This window comes from Zingiber officinale, chromosome 8B (assembly GCF_018446385.1).
Source record: "Zingiber officinale cultivar Zhangliang chromosome 8B, Zo_v1.1, whole genome shotgun sequence".
Lineage (NCBI taxonomy): Eukaryota > Viridiplantae > Streptophyta > Magnoliopsida > Zingiberales > Zingiberaceae > Zingiber > Zingiber officinale.
The window spans coordinates 22310866-22331853 of record NC_056001.1 but is presented as its reverse complement, the minus strand read 5'-3'; the positions used below and the strand labels follow the sequence as shown (position 1 = coordinate 22331853).

General features: G+C 37.0%; 2 protein-coding genes across 2 annotated transcripts; both read right to left on the bottom strand.

Moving 5' to 3' along the window:
- Positions 1-1664: 1664 nt before the first annotated feature.
- Positions 1665-3258, bottom strand: LOC122014283 (MHC class II regulatory factor RFX1-like). Its single transcript, XM_042570470.1, has 2 exons — positions 2547-3258; positions 1665-1757 (listed from the first exon to the last, which is right to left on the bottom strand). The coding sequence occupies exon 1, from the start codon at positions 2985-2987 to the stop codon at positions 2571-2573; it is 417 nt and encodes a 138-aa protein (XP_042426404.1). The 5' UTR covers positions 2988-3258; the 3' UTR covers positions 1665-1757; positions 2547-2570.
- Positions 3259-3410: 152 nt separating this feature from the next.
- LOC122014282 (enhancer of mRNA-decapping protein 4-like) lies at positions 3411-20640 on the bottom strand. Its single transcript, XM_042570469.1, has 12 exons — positions 19774-20640; positions 17019-17068; positions 16797-16953; positions 16388-16606; positions 14450-14578; positions 12637-14214; positions 5693-6040; positions 5220-5339; positions 4847-5017; positions 4580-4741; positions 4233-4376; positions 3411-3954 (listed from the first exon to the last, which is right to left on the bottom strand). Exons 1-12 carry the CDS (start codon positions 20485-20487, stop codon positions 3646-3648), a joined length of 4101 nt encoding a protein of 1366 aa, XP_042426403.1. The 5' UTR covers positions 20488-20640; the 3' UTR covers positions 3411-3645.
- Between the last annotated feature and the right edge of the window lie 348 nt (positions 20641-20988).

Below are 20988 nucleotides of genomic sequence, written 5' to 3'. Positions count from 1 at the left end.
CCGCGGTTTGAACCCCAGCTACGGCGTATTTGCAGGATTTTTTCCTCCAAATTGGGGGGGGGGGGGGGGGTAATCAAAGGATGTTTGGCTTCTGGGTTGGCCGCCGCGTGCGTTTCCCGATTTACCTGACCAGTGGGAAAATTCCTTGGGGTCGGGCCGATCACCCCCAGAGATAGTCAATGAGGCTAACTGGGATTATCTGTAGTGTAATTAAGTTGTGATGTTGATTTTTAAAAATTAACACCACAATGATTATTGCATGCATGGAGGTTGATATAGGTTATAACGAGTGAACCCAGAAGGTAACGTGGCACAAAGTCAACGGAGGAGAGCATCTCCCCATCTGGCTATGATTGGTTGCCTGGTGCTAGGGCTCATTGGAGGGTCATGGCCAGATTCCGAGCAGTGTGAAAAAAGGCTGACCGACCCTTAAGCCGGTAGAACATAAGGGTTTCAATGTTTCACCTTTGAACTAAAGAAACAACGTGCCTGGTCAATCAATAGTCAATCAAGTTTAAGGACGGTTGCCCTTATAGGCCGACCGGAATAATCGACCTACCTCACATTTGACCAGTCATAGACATGGTCAAAGGGAGGGTCAAACTCATTACTCTATAGGAGCCTCTCTATATACGTCCGGTCGATCTGATCACCCATCAACCCTATGGGTATCTGTTCAATAGTAGAATTGACTGGGTTTATATGACTCCATACCCATCTCTTCTATATATAAGTAGGATAGCTTTATAAATCTGGTCAGACAGCCGGGTACGCTTTACCTACAAGTTATTATACTCCCTGCCAAACAAAAGACACTTTGGCTCAAAATATTGACCGAACCTCTCAGAGCACAGCATTTCTTCAGAGGCTCGTTATACGCTCGGCTAGACAAAATACAAACCGGGCCTAAGGCGTTTAACTTCATATTGCGGACCGAACGGATTTCTAGCACGCACAAGTTATTATATTGTTTCTCAAGCAGATTCCTAGCATAACCAGGGTATTATATTATTCTCCAAACGAATGTTTCAAAATTGCACAGAATATAACCAAGCGGCGTAATGCCGAGACGGATATAAAGGCGACCAACCTTACTGGCCGGTCAAGATACAGGCAGTATAATACACAACAGAACAGATTATACATAATATAACCGAGCAGCTCAATAGAGACGGTCTACCTTAAGGACCGACCGAGATATACTCAGTAGACAACATCCTAATAATCTATCAAAATAACAACTATGTGTTAGAGAATATTCTTTTGGAAACTTCTTCGGGGATCATCATGTTTCCCATCAGCAGACCATTTACAACAACATATTTCTTCATCAAACTAAGTAATAATAGAAGCTATAAATGATAAAAGAAATATACATGTGTGTAAAGGAAAGATTTCTCGGATAATTATTATACATTGTCTAACAAACTCTGACACTTTGTTATCTCATGATTGTAGAAGTTATCAGAGGTGGTATATAAAGGGAGAATCCTCTCTGTGGTGGAGGTACTTCTTTGAACATATGCAACTTTACTCTCACATGCACGTTCTTACTGTTCTTCATTCACTCGTCCGGACTTCTACTGACTTGAGCGTTGGATGATCTTCGCCAAAGATTCTCCCCCCCCCCCCCCCCCCTCCCCCTCAGTTTCTGAGCGCTGACATTTTGTTAGCTCGTATTCATATGGAAGTTTTTTCATGGAGTCAAAGGTCTTCTATCAATCAACGACCAATCCACCATGTTCGGTGCATCATCTCTGCAGTTTTCAAATGGGATCATAGGTAAATGAGAGAAAAATAAAAAATTAATCTAAAGAAAGAGTAGAGAAAAAGTTGCGTGTAAACAAGAAGGAAATAGACTAATTAGTGAGAGATGGAACTAAAATGTCATCTAAATTAATGTCCTCTTTGATGATTTAGTAAATATGATACGTGATTTGAAAACTTTCACCCCTGAGATGGGGTTGAGTTGATTATTATGAGACATAACTTGCTACAATGGACAGGGGTCAATTCTTAATAAAAGTATAACGAACAATCCTCCCTCGCAATGGTCAATTATAATTTCTCAATTTATCTTTTTACAAATAGTCATGGGATGATCATGTAGGACTGTTAGGATAGCGGATTACAATTTGTACTACAGTGATTTGGAAACTTTCCAACCTTTTAGTAAATTACCATACTAATTTGAAAGAGAGTGAACAGTTAGAGTAGAATCCTCTAGTCCAAAATTTCTGAATCAATCTTGGATCTCTTCGTATTCATTGATGAGGTGGTAAATAGGTAATATCCAACTCACCTCCTAATAAATTTGTAGGGAGAGAGGTAGGTCCAGCTCAATTTCGAAGAAATTTATAGGATGTCTACTGGTCCAACCGATCTTATGCCGACAAGTAAAAAGTGTGAATTTTGTTTTTCATACTTGTGCCTTATGTCTTTCATCGGAACAAACAAAGCCTCCCTTAATTTATTCTCTTTTCATTAAAATTCAAAGGAAAAAAAGAAAACATGTACTCATCTTCAGCAAGAATAATTTGTCGTACTTGCAAGATCAGAAATATGTCGCATCAATCACCGCAGCCACCACCGCAACCCCCGCCACATCCGCCACCACAATCTCCACCTGCGTCGCCGCCGGCATCACTGCTACTGACGGCTCCGGCGATGGCGCCTACCGCCGCACCCACTGCAACTTTGGCAGCGGTGCTGCTGCTTTTGCTGGCGGCGGACGACGCTGCTGCCGCCGGAGGAGCATACGCCGGAGCACCTCCGCTGCTGTAGTAAACCACGTCGTTCCTGGTCCTCCGCCCCTTGTCGCTGCGCCCGCAGTTGAAGATAACTACGGCCATGGCAGCGGCAGCCATGCACAGAACGAAGACTCTAAGCTCTGAGGTGATGGCTGAGTCATTGATGATGATCGATGCCTCCATCAATACGATCCTGCCCATCTCCTTCGCCACTGTCGATTGGTCGTTTACTTTCATGGCATTCACATGATTACCAAGATATTATATAGTGAGTGGAGCCGTCCGTGGAGATAAACAACAAGCGTGAAAATAATTTGATAGTGAATTATCAACTTCAATTTAATAATTTGATGGCAATTTAAACCAAATAAGATTCATGGCGTGCAAATAAAAATTACATTAAAAAAAGTAGAATTCTCCGTTGAATATGTTATTAATTGTGTTTGTACTTAAAGAGTCAACTCCTGTACATACACACGTAGATAAGAATAATGGTGATAAAAATAAAATTGCTTCATATTAAAAATAAAAATAAAAAGTATAGTTGCATGTTGGCAAGAACTATAAGGGCCGGAGGACACGAATTATAAAGGGAGTAAAACAGTTGACTAATATGACTGGTAGTCCCTAGGGATTTGAAATTTAAAGTTAATACTTGCGTGATCTCGATATCAATCGACTAACCACAATTAGGAAATATATCTGTAGTAGGCAACAAATTGGAAAGGTTTCGACTGTGTTATCTGATAAACACACAAAAAAAAAGGGCCTTCGGATATTGATAACCAACCTCTTATGTCCTTGTTCATCCCTTTATACAACTTCTAATCAGAAATGAGCTTCCAAAAGAACTGAATTTGTCATTGCAGAGGGAGGGCGACGATTTAGCTGGGGATCATTTACAGCTCAACAGCACTGAATTTATAACATGCATTACTAAACGCAAGTTGGGTAAGTCGGAGGCGGCTGTAGTTGGAAGTGATCTTTGATGAGCTAGTATACTATACACCTGCTCAAAGATCGGTCGTACATATGAAGTGATTGTAGGATCAGCTGGATTGATTTGGACGGCCACATCCGTTATCCAACTTATCTTCCTCAATGTCTCATTGCTAATGTCACATGCCAGCTGCTGTAGAAGAGCTAGAAGAACTCCTTGGCTTAGAGGAGGCGGCACAGTGCAACAAATGGCATGCAAGTCAACCTGAAAAACGGAACTGGATAATGTTTGCATAACTAAACATCTGAAAAGAAAAGAAGCATCAGCAAAAGGCATTTCTACAGTTTCAAGCATGTAAGAGAACGGAAATGAGTACAAGCAAAAGGGATTCCAATAGTTTCAAGTATGCAAGAAACACACAAAAAATAATAATAAAGTAACCTAGAGATCTAGGAACAGTATGAGAAATGTGAAACAAACAAACAAAAAAGGATGGCCATGTTGATGGACAAGTTTTGAGTGAGAGTAATAGCCAAACACACCTGCATACATAACCAAGACACAATGGACACATCGCTTCTTTGAAGAGCTAAAGTAAAAGCTTCCTCGTACTTGTGTTCGGATATTAGTCGTGATAATTCTGTTTTTGGATCCATAGGTGCCTCTATTTGCTGAACAGACAAGGCCTGCAAGGAAAAAACATCCATTGCTCCTCATACTTGTAACCAATTGTCAGAATCAATGAATGTAAGTCAGAGTCAAGACTTCAGAAGATTTGTGGGAAACAAAGTTCTCCATCCACATGTATGCAAATGCATCCGTGTTTTTTTGAGTGTTAATGTGAGTGGAAGAGAGAGTGTTAATGCAAGTGATGGGAGTTGATGCTTACCATCTCTGGAAGACCAGGTATGGATCCATTGCTCTGCTGCAAGGTAATAGGATGAGCTGAGTTTGTGTTTTCAGCAGCAATGAGAGCTAACAGCTTACGCTGGCCATCAATCAACTCAGTGGTGAAATTCTGGGTCATTGATGAGGCCGAATTGATAGCATCCTGTAGAGACAGGAGTCTAAGGTCACTACAAAGAATAATTTAGTAGTCCATAGAAAAACATACCAAGAATTTAACAATACAGTCTAAATAAAGCTCAATATCTACCCTCAAAGTAAGTGCCAATGGAGTATGTGCTGCCTCAAACTGTTGCCGAGAAGCAACAGTATGTTCGCTCATTCCTTTCTGGAACACACAGTCTATTTGCTCAAACATTGTTTTACAAAACTGCTCAAATGCTGGTACCACTGAGGATTCTATGGAGGATCTTAAAGCATCCTGCATGATTAGGGACAGTTAAGGAGAATTTAAAAGTAAAGCAAGGTGTCTTCTGGTGACCAACATGTATATAAATTATATAAGTGACAACAGTAGGTGGCGTTTGTTAAAAACAATCACACAGCTCCCTCTCTCTCTGTATATGTAATAGGTGGCGTTTGTTAAAAAGACAAAAAAAAAACTTAAAAAGACCCTTCCCTACCTGAAGCATTTGCTTTCCAGAAGTTTGGAACTGCATTTGAACTTGTCTTGATACTGTAGATTCAAGCTTTGAAGAAACGGACTTGTCCAACTGATTCACAGCTTTATCCCCCACTCCTCTCTAAGAGCAAAACATTAAAACAATTGGGAAAAATCCAAAAGATAATTTCCTTTGCATGACATGGCTCAGAATAATGGATAGATGTGGCTTTTATCTCAGGAATTTATTATGAGCTTCACATCTCTAGAAAGCCTGAAAATTAATGCTTGCACCCAGTGTCGTGTCCGTTACAAGAAGATAGGGTCTTTTTTTTATTATAGAAACAACTATTCTCAAGTTTCTGAAGGAGCTGAAGCTCATTTAAATTTCAAAAGTAATACATCCAAAAAATAGCTACTTACTGAGGAGAATAATGAATTTATATATTTAATAGGTAAAAAAATAAATAAGAAATTAAGAGGTATAAGGAAAACCTGGAATGATTCTGTGATTGCAGAAGAAATAATTGGTGTAATTGCTCGAGCGATAGTAGGCCCAACTGCAGATATTTCCTTTTTCAAAATCCTGTCCAAAATTGCAGGCAAATCCTTGTTCACAGCATTCATGATCACATTTATAATATGTTGTGTCTGGTCCTTTCCAATCCGCTCCCGTTTTGCATTTTCTCCTTGAAAACGAATCAGCAGAGCATCTGTGTTCGCTTTAATAGCTTTCTCCATACACCGGCCTAATGCTGCCTCCACTCTTTTGCCTTCTTTGACAACGGGTGCAGCCACCATACTGCTCATTTGTTTCTGCATTTCCTTTTGCATGATCATGACCTGGGGAAACAAATTAAAGTAAGTTTCTTATCTTAAACACATAAATAATACAAAACACGAACAGAGCATGAAGAATAATGATATTCACAATTAGTATCACAAACTAAGTTAGAGAAATTCATTATTCATATCACACACAGAAATTACTCCCTTCCAATTACTTTTTAAGTTTTAGCAATAGCCTTACCAAACTGTGAAAAGAGATACAAAACATAAAAAAAAAGGCAGCTCAATGCACGAAGCATCCCAAACAATCCTTGGTCTATTGTACCCCGCCTTACCCTGCATTGCAAGAGGTTATTTCCGTGACTCGAACCCGTGACCACTTGTCACACGGGAAGAGGAAAGAGAAAATAGATAAGAGATACCGGAAAATAACCTCAATTATAGCTGATATAACAACTTAAAAATGGGTAAATGAGCCTTTGAATCCAAAAATAAAGATTAAAATAAATAATAATAAATCATTGCTTTGGACACTTGGTGGGAATCATGGTATCTTGCATTAGTTAACTCTTTCTCCTATGGCACTTCATAAAATCAACTTAATTTTAGAACTTGAATAATTTTAGAATGCAATAGAGTACTAGTAAACGATAGAGAAATAAAAGAGTAGTGGAGGTATTTTTATCAACAAATGAGTATAAAAATTTAAATTTTTATCGTAGAATTCAAACTTCAGAAGTAGAACAAATTTAAATGAGATGCACAATGAAAAAGTTATTGAACCAGATGCTATTCCAATAGAAGTATGGAAGTGCCTAGGAAACAAGCTATTGAATGACTTATAAAATTATGTAATATGATATTGAAAATGAAAAAAAAAAACTAATTAATGGAGGGTAAGTATTTTCCTTATATAAGAACAAGGAAGATGTGCAAAACTATAGCGGTATTAAAGTAATGAGGCATACCATGAAACTTTAGGAAATAGTAATAGAATAAAGATTAAGGAAGAAGATCACGGTGACCGAAAATTAATTTGGGTTCATGTCTGAAAGGTCGACAATAGAAGTTATACATCTTCTTAAATAACTAATTGAAAAATATTAGAGCAAACACAAGATCTACACATGACATTCATTGATTTAGAAAAAATTTATGATATAGTCCCAACAAAATTATATGGAGAATTCTAGAAAAGAGAGGTGTTAACGTAACATATATTGAACCAACTAAGGATATGTATAAGGATATAAAGACTTCAGAGTAAAAACTTCAGGCGGAATAACTGAAGCATTTCCAATAAAGATAGGATTACATCAAGGATAAGCTCTAAATCTCTATCTTTTTATAATAATTATGAACGAACTCACAGTACACATTCAAAATGTCAAGACACAGTACCGTGGTGTATATTGTTTGCAGATTATATTGTTTTGGTAGATGAAACCTGTGAAGGAGTAAATGCTAACTAAAATCTTAGCAGAAAACACTAGATGGAAAAGGTTTTAGGCTTAGTAGAATAAAGGCAGAATATATGAAATTTAAGTTTAACAATATTAGACGTAATGAGACAATTGTTAAGATAAGAGAAGACGAGTTGCCTGAACTGAGAGCTTTAAATATTTAGGATCATTTTTGCAAAACGAAAAAGGGATTGAGAGAGATGTCTATGTAGAATACAACCAGGATGATTGAAATGAAGGAGATCATCGGGTGTTTTATATGATCATAAAGTACCTCTAAAACTTAAAGGAAAGTTCAACAAAATCACAGTTAGATCTGCTATGTTATATGGAACTGAATGTTGGACGACTCGAGCACATGAGCAAAAGATGAGAGTTGCAGAGATGAGGATGTTTAGGTGGATGTGTACACATACGAGGAGGGGCATAATAAAAAATAAGAGCATAAAGATAAAGTCAGAGTTGCATATGAGGGAAAACTCATAGTAACATGTTTAAGATGGTATGGGCATGCACTTAAACAAGTAATAAATGCTCTAGTTAAGCAGTGTGAAACTATGACAAACACACATATCAAATGAGGAAGACCAAAAAATACTTGGTTAGCAACAATAAAACAAAATAAATTTATTTAAGTATAAATGATGATATAGTAGGGGGATAGAGTCCAATGGTGTAAAAAGATCCATATAGCCGACCCCACCTAGTGGGATAAGGCTTGATTGTTATTGTTGAATAATTTTAGAATTTGAAAGTGTGTCGACATCACTCTTAACATAAGAGAAATTCATCCCAACAAGTTGAATTGGAACAGCAAATGTAATAAAGATCTTCCAGAGAATCACGATATTTGCACTCATCTATATGATCATCCCTTCAATGAACAAGATAACGTTGCAAACAGCTTCAGTGCTGAGGCAAATAGATCATCTATGCAAGAGAATGTTCGTTCCACTAACAAAGACGGTGCTAGAAATTATTTTCAAATGGAGGATATTAGACATTACTTTCAAATTTACCTCCAAGAAACCAATCACATGAGAAAAAAAAAGAAAAGAAAATTATGTGCTGAAATTGGACAAGAGATTGAATTGTAAGTACAAAAATGATTTTAAGAAAGAACTAACACACGCAGACAAAGGCTCTAAGTTCCTTCAATAATAGTAAGTTCAGCTTAGCAAGTTTAACAAATGTCACAAACAGTTTGGATGAGAACACTGGCCCATTAACTAATCAAGTTGAACTATTCCAGATTGTTTAAGCCCCAAGTTAATAGGAACTCTCTCATCAAAGCTTATAACGCTTCTCTATTACTCAACAAGTCCTAGTGTGAGACTAAACTCTTAATTTAGCACAAAACTTATGGTTTCACAATCTCCACCATTTAAATCTTGATGTCCTTGTCAAGAACCAAACTCCAACTCATAGACTACAATTATGGCTAATTGACAACATGTGGAATCAATGGTGACTACATCACACAAGCAACCCTTTCTAACACCTCAGAATGATTTGGATTAAGTCCTCTGATACCAACTATCAGCCTACTTGTATACTTGTATGAAAGAATTAACGCCTTAAATGTTCAGTTCTACCCAATGGCCCAAAATGCATATACAAGTTAATATGAGTTCTCATATAAGCTTATAAAGCTTCTCTACTAACCCCAAAGTGAATGAGCATTAAGATAATTTTCGCATATAAGTATAATGTGGATTAGTAGCTCAAATGAAACTTCTAAAATGATATCATGGAGGCTCAAGATGCATTTGAACAAGAATTGTGATCTTCTACAAGGAATATCATGTAGATCCATGGGATACTACTAGTACCTATTGGGCTCTTTAAAAATCCAATTTCATGCACTTTTTATTCTCAATTTAACCAAATTTTGATAGATTTCATCAATATTTTAATGTAATTTAACAAATTTCATTGCTCTAAATATCTTCTCAATTCTTTGAATACCTATTTCTCAAAAAATATAGGATTTGTCATTGTCAACACCAATCCAACCTAGGTGGATCTGTATTGGTACTGACTGACTTTGTCATCTACACAAATATGTGATCTTGTACATAGTGTTTGTGAGACAAGGTTTATATAGTTGAACCTCAAATAGTTCGAGCTGTCCATTCTTAATTTTATGAAATCAAGTTCATTTTCAATTAAAAAAAAAATAATTCCAAGAATATCACACCTGGCCATCATAGCTTCTTGAGCTGCACTCTCAACATCATAATGGCTATACTGCTCTCTCAATAACTCTCTGTTTTATTTTTGTTCAAGCAAAGAATAAATCATAAGAAGGGGAGCGCAATAGTAAAGTTGTTGCTATGTGACCAAAAGATCACGGGCTCGAATCCTAGAAATAGCCTCTTGCAAACAAGCAGGGTAAGGCTAAGTACAATGGATCCTTCTCCGGTACCCCGCATGGCGGGAGCTTCGTGCACCAGGCTGCCCTTTTTTTTCAAGAATAAACCATAAGCCCATAGCACAAGGAGTATAAAAGAACAGCTAACCAACACTAGTTGGAAAAGACAAAGAGCACAGTAAAATATGCTATTGATGGCCTTTTGTTTTGGACCAAAATGTGAAGAACGGGATGCATATTTTATATGCTAGGATTAGGAAGACAATGCAAGTCTTTTGGGGATTAAAATATAAAGGATAACATAGAGTCCTTTTAAAGAGAAAAATAATTTCTGTGTAGAAATAGTTTAACATACAACCAAAAAAACCTAATTTGAAATGAGGTTATGATATTATTGGTATGATATGAGACAATCTGGTTGTAACATTGCACATAATGTGGACAACATTATCTATCGATATATGATGCTGCCTTTTTTCACAAATCCAGTTTTTTCCCAGCTTACACCTTAACAAGGATGCCTTTTTCTTTAGCAGGACCTATAAACCTCTAAACTTCCAAAACACAACCATTGAGCCCAATCAGAAGTCAGATCTTGAAGATGAAAGTTCAAGTTTTATGCGTGCCTTTCATAAAGGCAGGGCATGGGTAGATGCAGTCAAGTTTCCTCGTGATTGTTGGCAGTGATCTCAAGAACACTAGGAATGGTAGAATATTGGAGACTCAATGCAGACCTTGTTGGCAGTGATCTCAAGAACACTAGGAATGGTAGAATATTGGAGACTCAATGCAGGTCTGCAAGGCAGCATGGAAAATCTGCTCATGATCCAAAATGGCAGTCACTGATTTGGGTAAAAATGCAGCACTACAAGTGGTATAATAGAGGATGGGGGCGTTGTGACATAATGACCATAACACATCTCCATATGCAGTGTCAATTTCCCGTAGTATGGAAGAGCCCTGACAAAAGTAAAGGTGCTTAGTGCTTATAGGCCTCTTCTCATTGGATGTTGCAGACAGACTTGCAGTAGGGTGGTCAGTGTTTGTGCTGGAGAATGACTTTTGAAGGATTAGGGTAGGGACATAGGGTGTCTAAGGAAATGTCTGCAAAAGGAGTAGGAGAGAGCTGATTGTGGCAATTTGGTGGCATGTTGTGTTCTAGGAAAAAATTAGTCTGTCAAGTTTCACTGGTAGAGGGTGACGACAGTAGTGCAATGGTAAACACTTGCTTCATTAGGAATTCTATGTCAGGAGCTAACATATTTGCTAGAGTGGACGCAATGAGTAGGAACTAGAGATGCAGAAGAATATGTGAGCACGGATAGAGGAAGAGAACTAAGAAAGGAGAAGGGCGAAGAAAATTTTGACTTTTCATTGACCATGAGACCTGAAAATTGACTAATTCCCCTATGTTATAAAATGGTAAAATTTTAGAATTTGAAAGTTATTTCTACATAACTAATGAAGAATGTTGTGGTAGTGAATATGTTATGCATCCAATGATTGTTATATAGATGGGTAACTTGTTTAGTTTCTTTATTAGTGAGTAGTTTATCAGTTTGGTGGATAGTTTATATGCCAAATGTTAATATATGGCATCATACCTAATGTTTAAAGTAGTGCAATAGTTTCAAATTAAAGAGTTCTTCTCCCTTTTCCATCCTGCAGTAAAGATGAAAGAGGGGAGAGAAGAGGGAGACACGACAAGGAATTGATTTATAATCGCTAACATCACATGTTTAGTTTATCAAAACATGCCTATGTATAGGCATTAGACAAAAACCTAAAAAAATACCCACTGAGATATCAACCACTTAGCCCACAAAGACACTACCCTTGTATTATACACCAATTCCTATAATAACCCTGATTATTAGTTAAACTGTTCTAGAATTTGTAGGTGTAAGCATCACCTATCCAATTATGGTTCATGTCATATCCTATCTGCCAGTAACATATAAATCACAGATCAATCCAAAAGATTTTACACATTTTACATTAGATGGGAGTACAGTGGCAATTTAATTGTGTCATAAACCAATGATCAGTTGTGTCGATAATATAAACTAAACTATTCTTTTTGCAAAAATAATTTTACAAGATATGATTTGAGATTAGATAAACTTTCTTAAAAGTAAAATTATAGTAGAAGACAACACTATGTTTTAAAACTATTAATTTATTTAATAAATGGCATAATCACATTCTTTTCTTTCAAAAATTCTCCCTACAAAATGTGTTTTGGTTTGGGTTGGGTCGTGATACTGGGTCATCCCTAGCATAGTCATCCAAAATAACATGCCAATAAAAATCAGAAAAAGATTCCTAGCATTTTCATCCAAAACAGCAGACCAATAAAAACCAGAAAAAGTCTGCTAGTAGAGATCTCTTTTCCTCATCATATTATGTTGAAAAGTTCCAAATTGCATTTCCCAACAGCAAAGTAGATGAAACTTTTATTATTCTAAATATACTATATTCCCGTGGAAAACATTGAGAACAATATTACTCACATGAACAACCAAATAAGAATGACCCAATGGTTATACACCAAATTAAGATTTAGCTTCAAATGAAGAAATTGTGTCTATGAAGAGAGGGTTCTTGAGTTAAAAAGTTACCCAAAAAGATTTGAAGAAATGTTATCTTCTGATAGAATAGAATTCACAAGAAAAAATGCCATGAAAAATTCATATTTTGGACACAGTAAAGAGAAAGAATGAAGAGTATTGACTGCCTACTTACAATTGTGTGCTTGCAAATATAAAACTAACAACCAGAAAAAAGAAACATGAAGTCAGGTGCTGAAATACCTGGTTCAACATTTCTTGTACAGCAAGAATCTGAGGAATGGAAGCATCAGCAGTTGGAACACTAGAACCAATCCCTTCATTCAAAGAATCAGTAGAAGCAAACGGGCTTGATGACTGGGATGAAAGGCCACTTTCTTGATATTGCTTTTTTTGCTTCATTCCTTTATCAGCAGAATAATAATGTGATGTTGCATTAACAGCGTATTCCTTTTCACTTCTGTCCTTGTTGTAGTCTAACTCCTCAAGGATAGCAGGTTGCTTACCTGTTGTCTCAGCAGAGACATCTCCATTGAAAGTTGCTATCATACAAGAGTTCTCATTGTCAACCTCAAGTTCAGTTTCTAAATCCTGAGAAGACATTTGCCTATTCTCAATAAAAGAAGCTTGAAGCAATTTTTGAGAATCAAAATCCTCTTGACCTCGCCGGTCTTCCCCTATGGCCATTGCTTCTATTTTTTCGCTCTCCATTTTGGTATCTGCAATCATATCGCGAGTCCTGGCATCTTCAATTACAGGATCCAGATTGGCATGGCTAATTTCAGAGGAACCTATGATACCTGACAGAATTTCTGATGGCGTAATTAGGTGTGTCATGTTTCCACTAGGCTTAAATATCAAAAGAGGATTTGGTGCTATAGAAGGGTCATCCTTTCCAGATTTAGAATCATCTTTTTGCAACTTATTATTTATGGAAGGAACATCAGGTGGACTCTTAACAACTGAGTCAATTCTCATGTCAATTGAATGATCAGAAACAAATTGATCCACAATATGATCGCTAATAGTCACTCCTTGCTTAGAACCTTTATCAGAGATATTCTTGCTTGCTCTTCCCGCTAGGTCTGGATTCACAGATACAGAAGATGAAACATGCTGAGCATCAGTATCTTTCTCAGCAGGTTGAGGGACACTTGTTTTGTCTTGAAGTTTAGCTGTATTGGTTTGAGATGTACTTGTGACCACAGGAGCAACCAAGTTTATAGGATATGGAGTTGCTGATGCACCATGGTTGCTTATTATAGGGTACAGTTGCGGCGAGGAACTCACCCCGAGAGGATCACTGGTATAAGGTCCTAGAGATGATGCTGACACAGATAATCCTTCTGAACTAAGAGAATCAGAAGGGAAAGGTAGAGCATCTTTTGCCAAAACATTAGAAGATGGTGGTGGTAAACATTGGGTCAGATCCAATGCATATTGCTGAATAGCCTGTGTCTGAACACAATAAAGTTGAACCAATTGTTCCCCCTCAAGAAGTGAGTCACTCGTACCAGTAAGACTCAAAATAGGCATTGCAACAGTAAAATCTGCTATATAGTCCATACGTGTACAAGCTGGAAAAAGGCCATAGTCTATATGCACTGCATATATAGCATTCTTCTTAGCATTCGCAATAACTACCAGATTTGCTTTAGGCAAAACTACAATTTGGTTAAAAAATGCTTCCTCGTCATGAGGTTCTGAAGAACTTTTTAAGTCCAAGATCTGACTACACTGCCAAGATTCAGAATCAGTAGCCGAGAGCCAACCTTCTTCACCAGCAGAAGTCCAGATTTTTAATTCTCGATTTAAAGGTCCCTGCAACAGAAGGGTGTCATTACAAATGAGACGATGCGAAAAAGACTGAAAGTTGCCAATGGATGAAGCATAGCACAAAGAATTACTATTAAATAAGTGTGAACATATACATCAAGCAATACACTAATGTTATTCACAATGACGCACCTCCATTGTATAATCAATAGTGTGATAACGAAGGAAATATATATTGCACAAATACTAATCAAGGTAAAGGAACTATATAGTATGCTACCGCAGTGATCAGATTGATGTGCTCAGGCCGATTAGGAGATGTGATGAATGCGACTGTATTAACAGGTTGGCCATCATGTGGTCTCAACGTGGCAAGTGGCACTGCTTTGCGATCTGCCCATATCTTTACCTGTGATGAAATGAGAAGGGACAAAAATAAGGGTTTAATAACTAACGCAAGACTATCAAGAAATACAAAAAATTGCGACTAATTAACTATTAAGATTCAATTGTTATCACTCCTTAGCAAAAGTGGGAACATTAGATTTCAACCTCACAGCAAAAGATCCTACCATCCTATCCCAATCAGAACAAATAGGATAAAAAGATCAAAAAGAATGAAAGGAAAATAAAACAGAGCAAGGGCATCTCATACTAAGATATAACAAACCAATCACTTTGTCAACAGATGAACATGACTAGGATACCTCATATATTAAAACCAAGTGAGTCTTGCGGAAATGTGCAATTGTGCATTCAATAAATGGTGGGAAGTTACAGATATGGTGCATTAGTCATTCACAGATTGCAAGATACAGCTGAGCAGTTGTGCAGGATACCATTGCATTAAAAGGAGGAAATATAAAGATGGAGATAAATCAATAAACCAACTGACCTGAAAATTTTAGCAAAGAAAATAATTGATTCTTTATGATGTCACCCAAAGTCCAAGAATGTTAGAAAAAATCAAAGAATATGTTCAAAGTACTTCCATTTAAAAAATTCATGAATTGAGTAAAAACACAGAAAGATTTGTTTCTTTCAAAACCAAAACCGCACCCCATTTATTAGAAATATCAAACTGGTCCTTTTCAAAATCTTTAGAAGGCACCCCCTTTGACTAGAAATATCAAAGGAACCCTTTTCAAAATCATCAAAAGGGGGCTCCTCTAATAGCTAAAATATCTTGTTTACCTCCATCCCATTTAAAATAGAAGTTTATAAAATCTAAATTCAACTGAAATAATAAAAAAAATCTATTTTTATTATTTTTATAAATCTGAAGTTTTATAAGAACTATGTATCCGGATTTATAAAATAAAAATTATAAATTTATTTAGGACAAATCAACTTTTTCAAAAAGCAAAATTTTATTTCCGAAAACCTGATTACTAATTTTATAAACTATGTATTTCTATAACAAAATTCAACAAACCAATTTTTCAAATATTTTAAATAGAATCAGTACCTTAATTTTATAGGTTATGAATTTATAAAATCTTAATTACCAAAATTATAATTTTTAATTTTTCTTATAAAGATTTCATATTAGAGAGGAGGAGAACCCTTTTGATTTTTGCAAATCAAACTTTCCATTTAAAAAAACCCACCAATGCCATAGAAAAATTGCACTCCTGCATAGTAAAAAAGTAAATGGGGAGGCCATAAAAGGACTAAACTCCATACTTAGAAAACAGACAACGTCCCCCATTTTCTGCTTCAGCGACCTTTATCCATATTTTTCTTCCCAAACTACGAAACCAAGTGATCAGTGGTCAATGAAGAACATAGAGTAGAATTCAACTCCCAATCTACAAAAATTGAGATGGAGCCTAAATATTAATCAAAATAAACAGGAAAAACCTTAATATTGTTGTCAGAACTACAGTATGCATTGCAAAATGGTTGCCTTTAAACTTTCAGTTAGTTGCATGGTTGAGATTGGACACACTATGGTAAAAACGCCACCAGAAACATAAACATCTAGAATAGAAGAACACAACTATCAAGAAGACTAATCTTAATTGAAGATGTTTGAGAGTAAGTTCCTCCTTGTGGATCAATATAAGAAAGGATGGAATGACTATCGGCGATTTAAACAGCAATTTGAAATCAATAGAAAGCAGTTTGAATGAGCTCAAACGAGCAAACTCCGTTATTCTCATTGATATTAATAATTAGCTTGCAAGATAAGTAAAGTGAATGGCGAGTTGCAAACCATGCCATCTTTTGATCCTGACACCAATCGAGTTATCATCCACTGAGATATAGATAAATCTGTCACTTCAGCATCATGTTTTCCCACAAGCTGGACCCCATCAATTGGTTTCTCAACAGGACACTTGACAGGTTCTTCTGCTGAAAAATCTTTTCCTCTTCCAAGTTTAATTGTATCAATTTTTAGCACATAATTCCCAATGGCAACAAACAAAATCTCCTGCAAAAAAATTACTTGAACTTAGATTCACATGATCAGTTGACAAAAAAAAATTTATTCACATGTAAAAACAAACAAACAAAAGATGCATTCGACAGCAGTAATTATATGGGAACAACATAATTAGACAATGAAGATACAAAAACTATGTTTTCCAGTAACTCATGTAATAATTATAAGTTGAACTTACTTGCATGTGAGAGTGCCAACAAACTCGTGGATGAAAAGACTGCCCATCTCCAACAATCTGAATGGCAATTATTATTTTTTCGGATATCTGTGGCTTTTCTTCTTCATCTGGTCCCTCATCAATCTTCCACACAAAGACCCTTCCATCAATGCTCGCACTGAAAAACAAAATTATATGAATAACAATGAAGAATAAAGATATGAACCATGCAAAAGTAGGTACCTTGCCAAAAGGTGAACATCTTCAGCGAAGAAAGTCATGTCTGTAACTCGCTGAAGTGCAAATAAAAAAAATATAATAAGTGTTTATGAACAAAAAAATACAACAAGTCTAGGATTGCAACGCCACCACTTGTTGTAGCATGAGTAAATCCTATTAAAAAAGAAAAGAACTCATGGGAAAAGAAAGAACATGGTCAAGTATTAAATACTAGTGAGGGTGGCAGGAAAACATCAGTTACTTCTGCACCAAAATGAGAGTAACATTAAGAAGGCATAACTAACTGTTTCGTAAGAAGATAAAATATGGAATCATATTAGTAGCATTGGCCAGGGATTTTTTTACCAGAGAATCCTGATGAGATTACATTTTGCACATGGCATATTACCAGGGCAATTAGACTTGCAAGCTTAAGTGCACTAACAGACTATCAAGCTGGTCGTGAATTGATTAAGTTGTGGACCATTATGGCAGACATGGCAAGAAAAGAAGCAATAGAACATTACCTGAGTCCATTTGATCTTTGTACAATAAAAACAATAAGTTGTGCTAATCGCACCTATTTGGGGTTGGCTTCACCAACCTCAATGCCTCACAGTAGTTATTCAACTTAGGTGTGTCAATAGGCCATGTTCAGGCCCAAACTGATGGCCCAGCTTTAATAGGGCTAAGCACAGCCTTGGGATGGTGCCAACCAATCCTAGCATAGGCTCAGGCATGGCCATCCTAAGCCATGATTAGCACAGCAAGGAAAAAATCAAAATATAAATATAAAATATAAACATTAAAAATATATTATAATTAGCAAGGAATTACATGGTTTTGAAAAAAAAAACATATAAACACAGCACAGATGTACTAATGAATACACATTCTGATTGGTTGACACACACACAGTGTAAATGTTATTGCTAGGATAGTGACTTTGGTCTCTGAAATCTGATGTGAAACGATGGAGAAAAGCTGGCAGCCAATGTTGCAACCTTTGACCACCTGAAAAGAGCCGCACGCGATCAGTTTAGCTCCAACAACAATCAGGATACAAATATGTCTCCAAATGAGGATGTAGGTAGATTACCCATGAAACTACAACCTTAGAAAGACGTCATTGGTTTAACTACAGTTGGTGGAAGAGCATATCTTCCTTGAAAACTTGGATATATCACCCACAACATGATTGAGATTTGAGGATCATAGACTCCCAATCACGATGGTCTAGCCATAGCCATGATGTGACCATAGGTCTCACCAGCCGCCACTATGGTCCATCATTGTCACATCATACTTGTCAATGATGCCAACTCAACGGCATTTGAATAGTGAAATAGGACTAAAGTCGAGGATTTGGTTTTGAGGAATAAGGATTGAAGATGGATAAGGAATTTGAGACTTGAGAAATGGAGAATGATAGATAATATATGATATTTTAGTATCTTTTGTACATTTTTAGGATAATTTAATCATTTTTAATAAAAAAATTTACCACAACTCCTATTATTTAAATTTTTCTGAAGGCCATATTGGGAATTTCAAGGGAAAATGTTGTTGCACTTGGCTTAGGCTATGTTCAACGTACAAGCCAAACTAAATTCGATCCAAGGATCGTGACCAACTCTGCCCATGTAAAGATCGAGCCTAGCCACAAAGTATACCTAATTTAATCTTGAACTATGCATGGCCAACCACAGGTCATAACAAGCTGGGCACATGTTGATCAAGCATCACCTACCATAAACCCATTTGCACATCATGCGAGGCATGGCCTGACAAATTTAGAATTGGGTTGTGTCAAGGATGGCCCAACATGTTTAACACCTTCAATTGTAATCATGTAAGGTTATGTTCATTAGAATTAAGGGGCAATAAAACATTGTATCACACAAATGACAAATCACTAAATCAAAAATATCAATGTAAGATTAAACTCACTACAATAGCTTTATTAGCACTAATACTTCTAACACTCCCCCTCAAGCCAAAGTATAGATACTATCTATTTTCAATGGAAACACGAATACTTCTAACACTCCCATTGAATGGAAACATGAATCAAGCAACTATGGTAAATATCAGCTCAGCTTGAACCCTTAAATCTTCAAGTTTGAATAAATTACAAACAACTATAAACTAAGGTATCCCATCCACATCAACCCACAAAAAAATAACTATAAACTAAGGTATCAGATCCACATCAACCCAAAGCATCAAACGATAGTGTTTGTTGAGGGTGGTTATAATTTTTAAAAAAAAAAATCTAAAAATGAACCATGTTATAAACCCAGCATTGAGAAATTTAATATGATATAACAAGAAAACAATAGTAATATATAGTGTGAACGGGAAGCATTTATCTAAATAGCAATGTTATAACCAATTTGTCCTCGAGTGCACTCAAAGAACTGATAATATTTAAAAAATTCAAAATCCACATATAGACAACAACATGGGATAAGATGAACCTAACAAATTTTAGTTGGAAGTTTGGACAAGTTCCATAAATATAATAAATTCTGCTGAAGGAATATAGCAATATTTATGATGCTTCTTTCCTGTAAGAAGAAAAAGGCTAACAAATAATCATGACAGTCTAATTAACCATAGCAGCGATAGCACAATCATTGCATCATCTGGATTTTGTTAAAAAATTAATAATAATATATCAACCAATGTGCTAAGTGACCATTTAAATCAACAACCAAATATTAGCTAACAAGAAGCTATAACAAACACGTGATCAGAAGTTCCAATCAATACCAACCTGGGAATGCCCCTTGAGAAGAGCACGCAACGCTGTGTTGATATTCAGCACGCGAATTGCCCCAAGCTTGAGCCCGTAACATATATATGTCCGATTAACAGCGATTTGGCGACCCAAAACAAGACCCGGATCCGAAATGTACTTGGTAATAGGTGTGACTTCCAGCTGGGGTGGCTGCGATTCCCCTGGCAACCTAGAGTCAATATCGAATACAGTCCTGTGTCCGTCTTCCACCAGGCGCCCTCGAGGCAGCTTACTGCTTGACACGCTGGTCGGAACTGTCTGAGTCACAGTCAGTGCCGTCGGGGTCTGATGCAGTATAGCTGCGTTGGCAGGCGGCGATAGCTCGGATGGCACGGAGAAAGGAGGCGGCATCGAAACAGCGGATTCTAACTGGGCCGGGGGATTCAACAGCGCCATAAGCCTGGCGCCGGGGTTGGTGTTGGCGGCAGGGCTAGGGCTAGGGAGGTGGGGGCTGGGGGTGGGGTGAGATATGGCAGGGTGGTGAAGGGGGTCATGAGGGTAGCGGAGGAATGGGTGGTGGTGGAAGGGAGGGGTAGCAGGTGGATAGGAGTATGCCGTGTGGGGAGGCGGAGAAGGGAACGATGGCGGCGGGGCGGAGTAGGCTGGCGGCTGGGAGAATGGCGGTGGGCCGGTGCTAGGGTTAGGGGTAGAAAGATTGAAAAGATTGGGATTCCCGCCGGAGGAGGCCATCGGTAGGTGGGCAGTGAAGTAGCGATGTGGCTCCAAAAAAGGGAAGGACGAGGCGGCTGGAGGAGCGGAGCGGAGCGAGCGAGAGAGAAGAGGAGAGTCCGAATGTATCGGGGGCCCAAGTCTTGATCAATTCTGCATTGAATTCTCATTGATTAGCCAGATTTATTTTTTTATATATATATAGACACCGTTTAATTTTTTTTAAAAAAATAATTAATAAATCTATTACCAACTCATTAGATTTATATAAAAAAAACGTATTATAATATTAAACTTGCACCTACATTTTTTTTCTAAATCCCAAGATACAATATTGATTTTTTTAAAATATCTTTTGTACTACTAGCTAAATTAAAATACAAAGTATACACACTGAAAAACTAACCCTTTCAATGTTCGTTTGGAACTTTATTCTGTTAATGTTTGTATGAGTGTTTTACTGGAGCTTAAAATAACTTTTTCAGTCCTTCATTTAATTGTCCTTTTTTATTTTTATTTTTT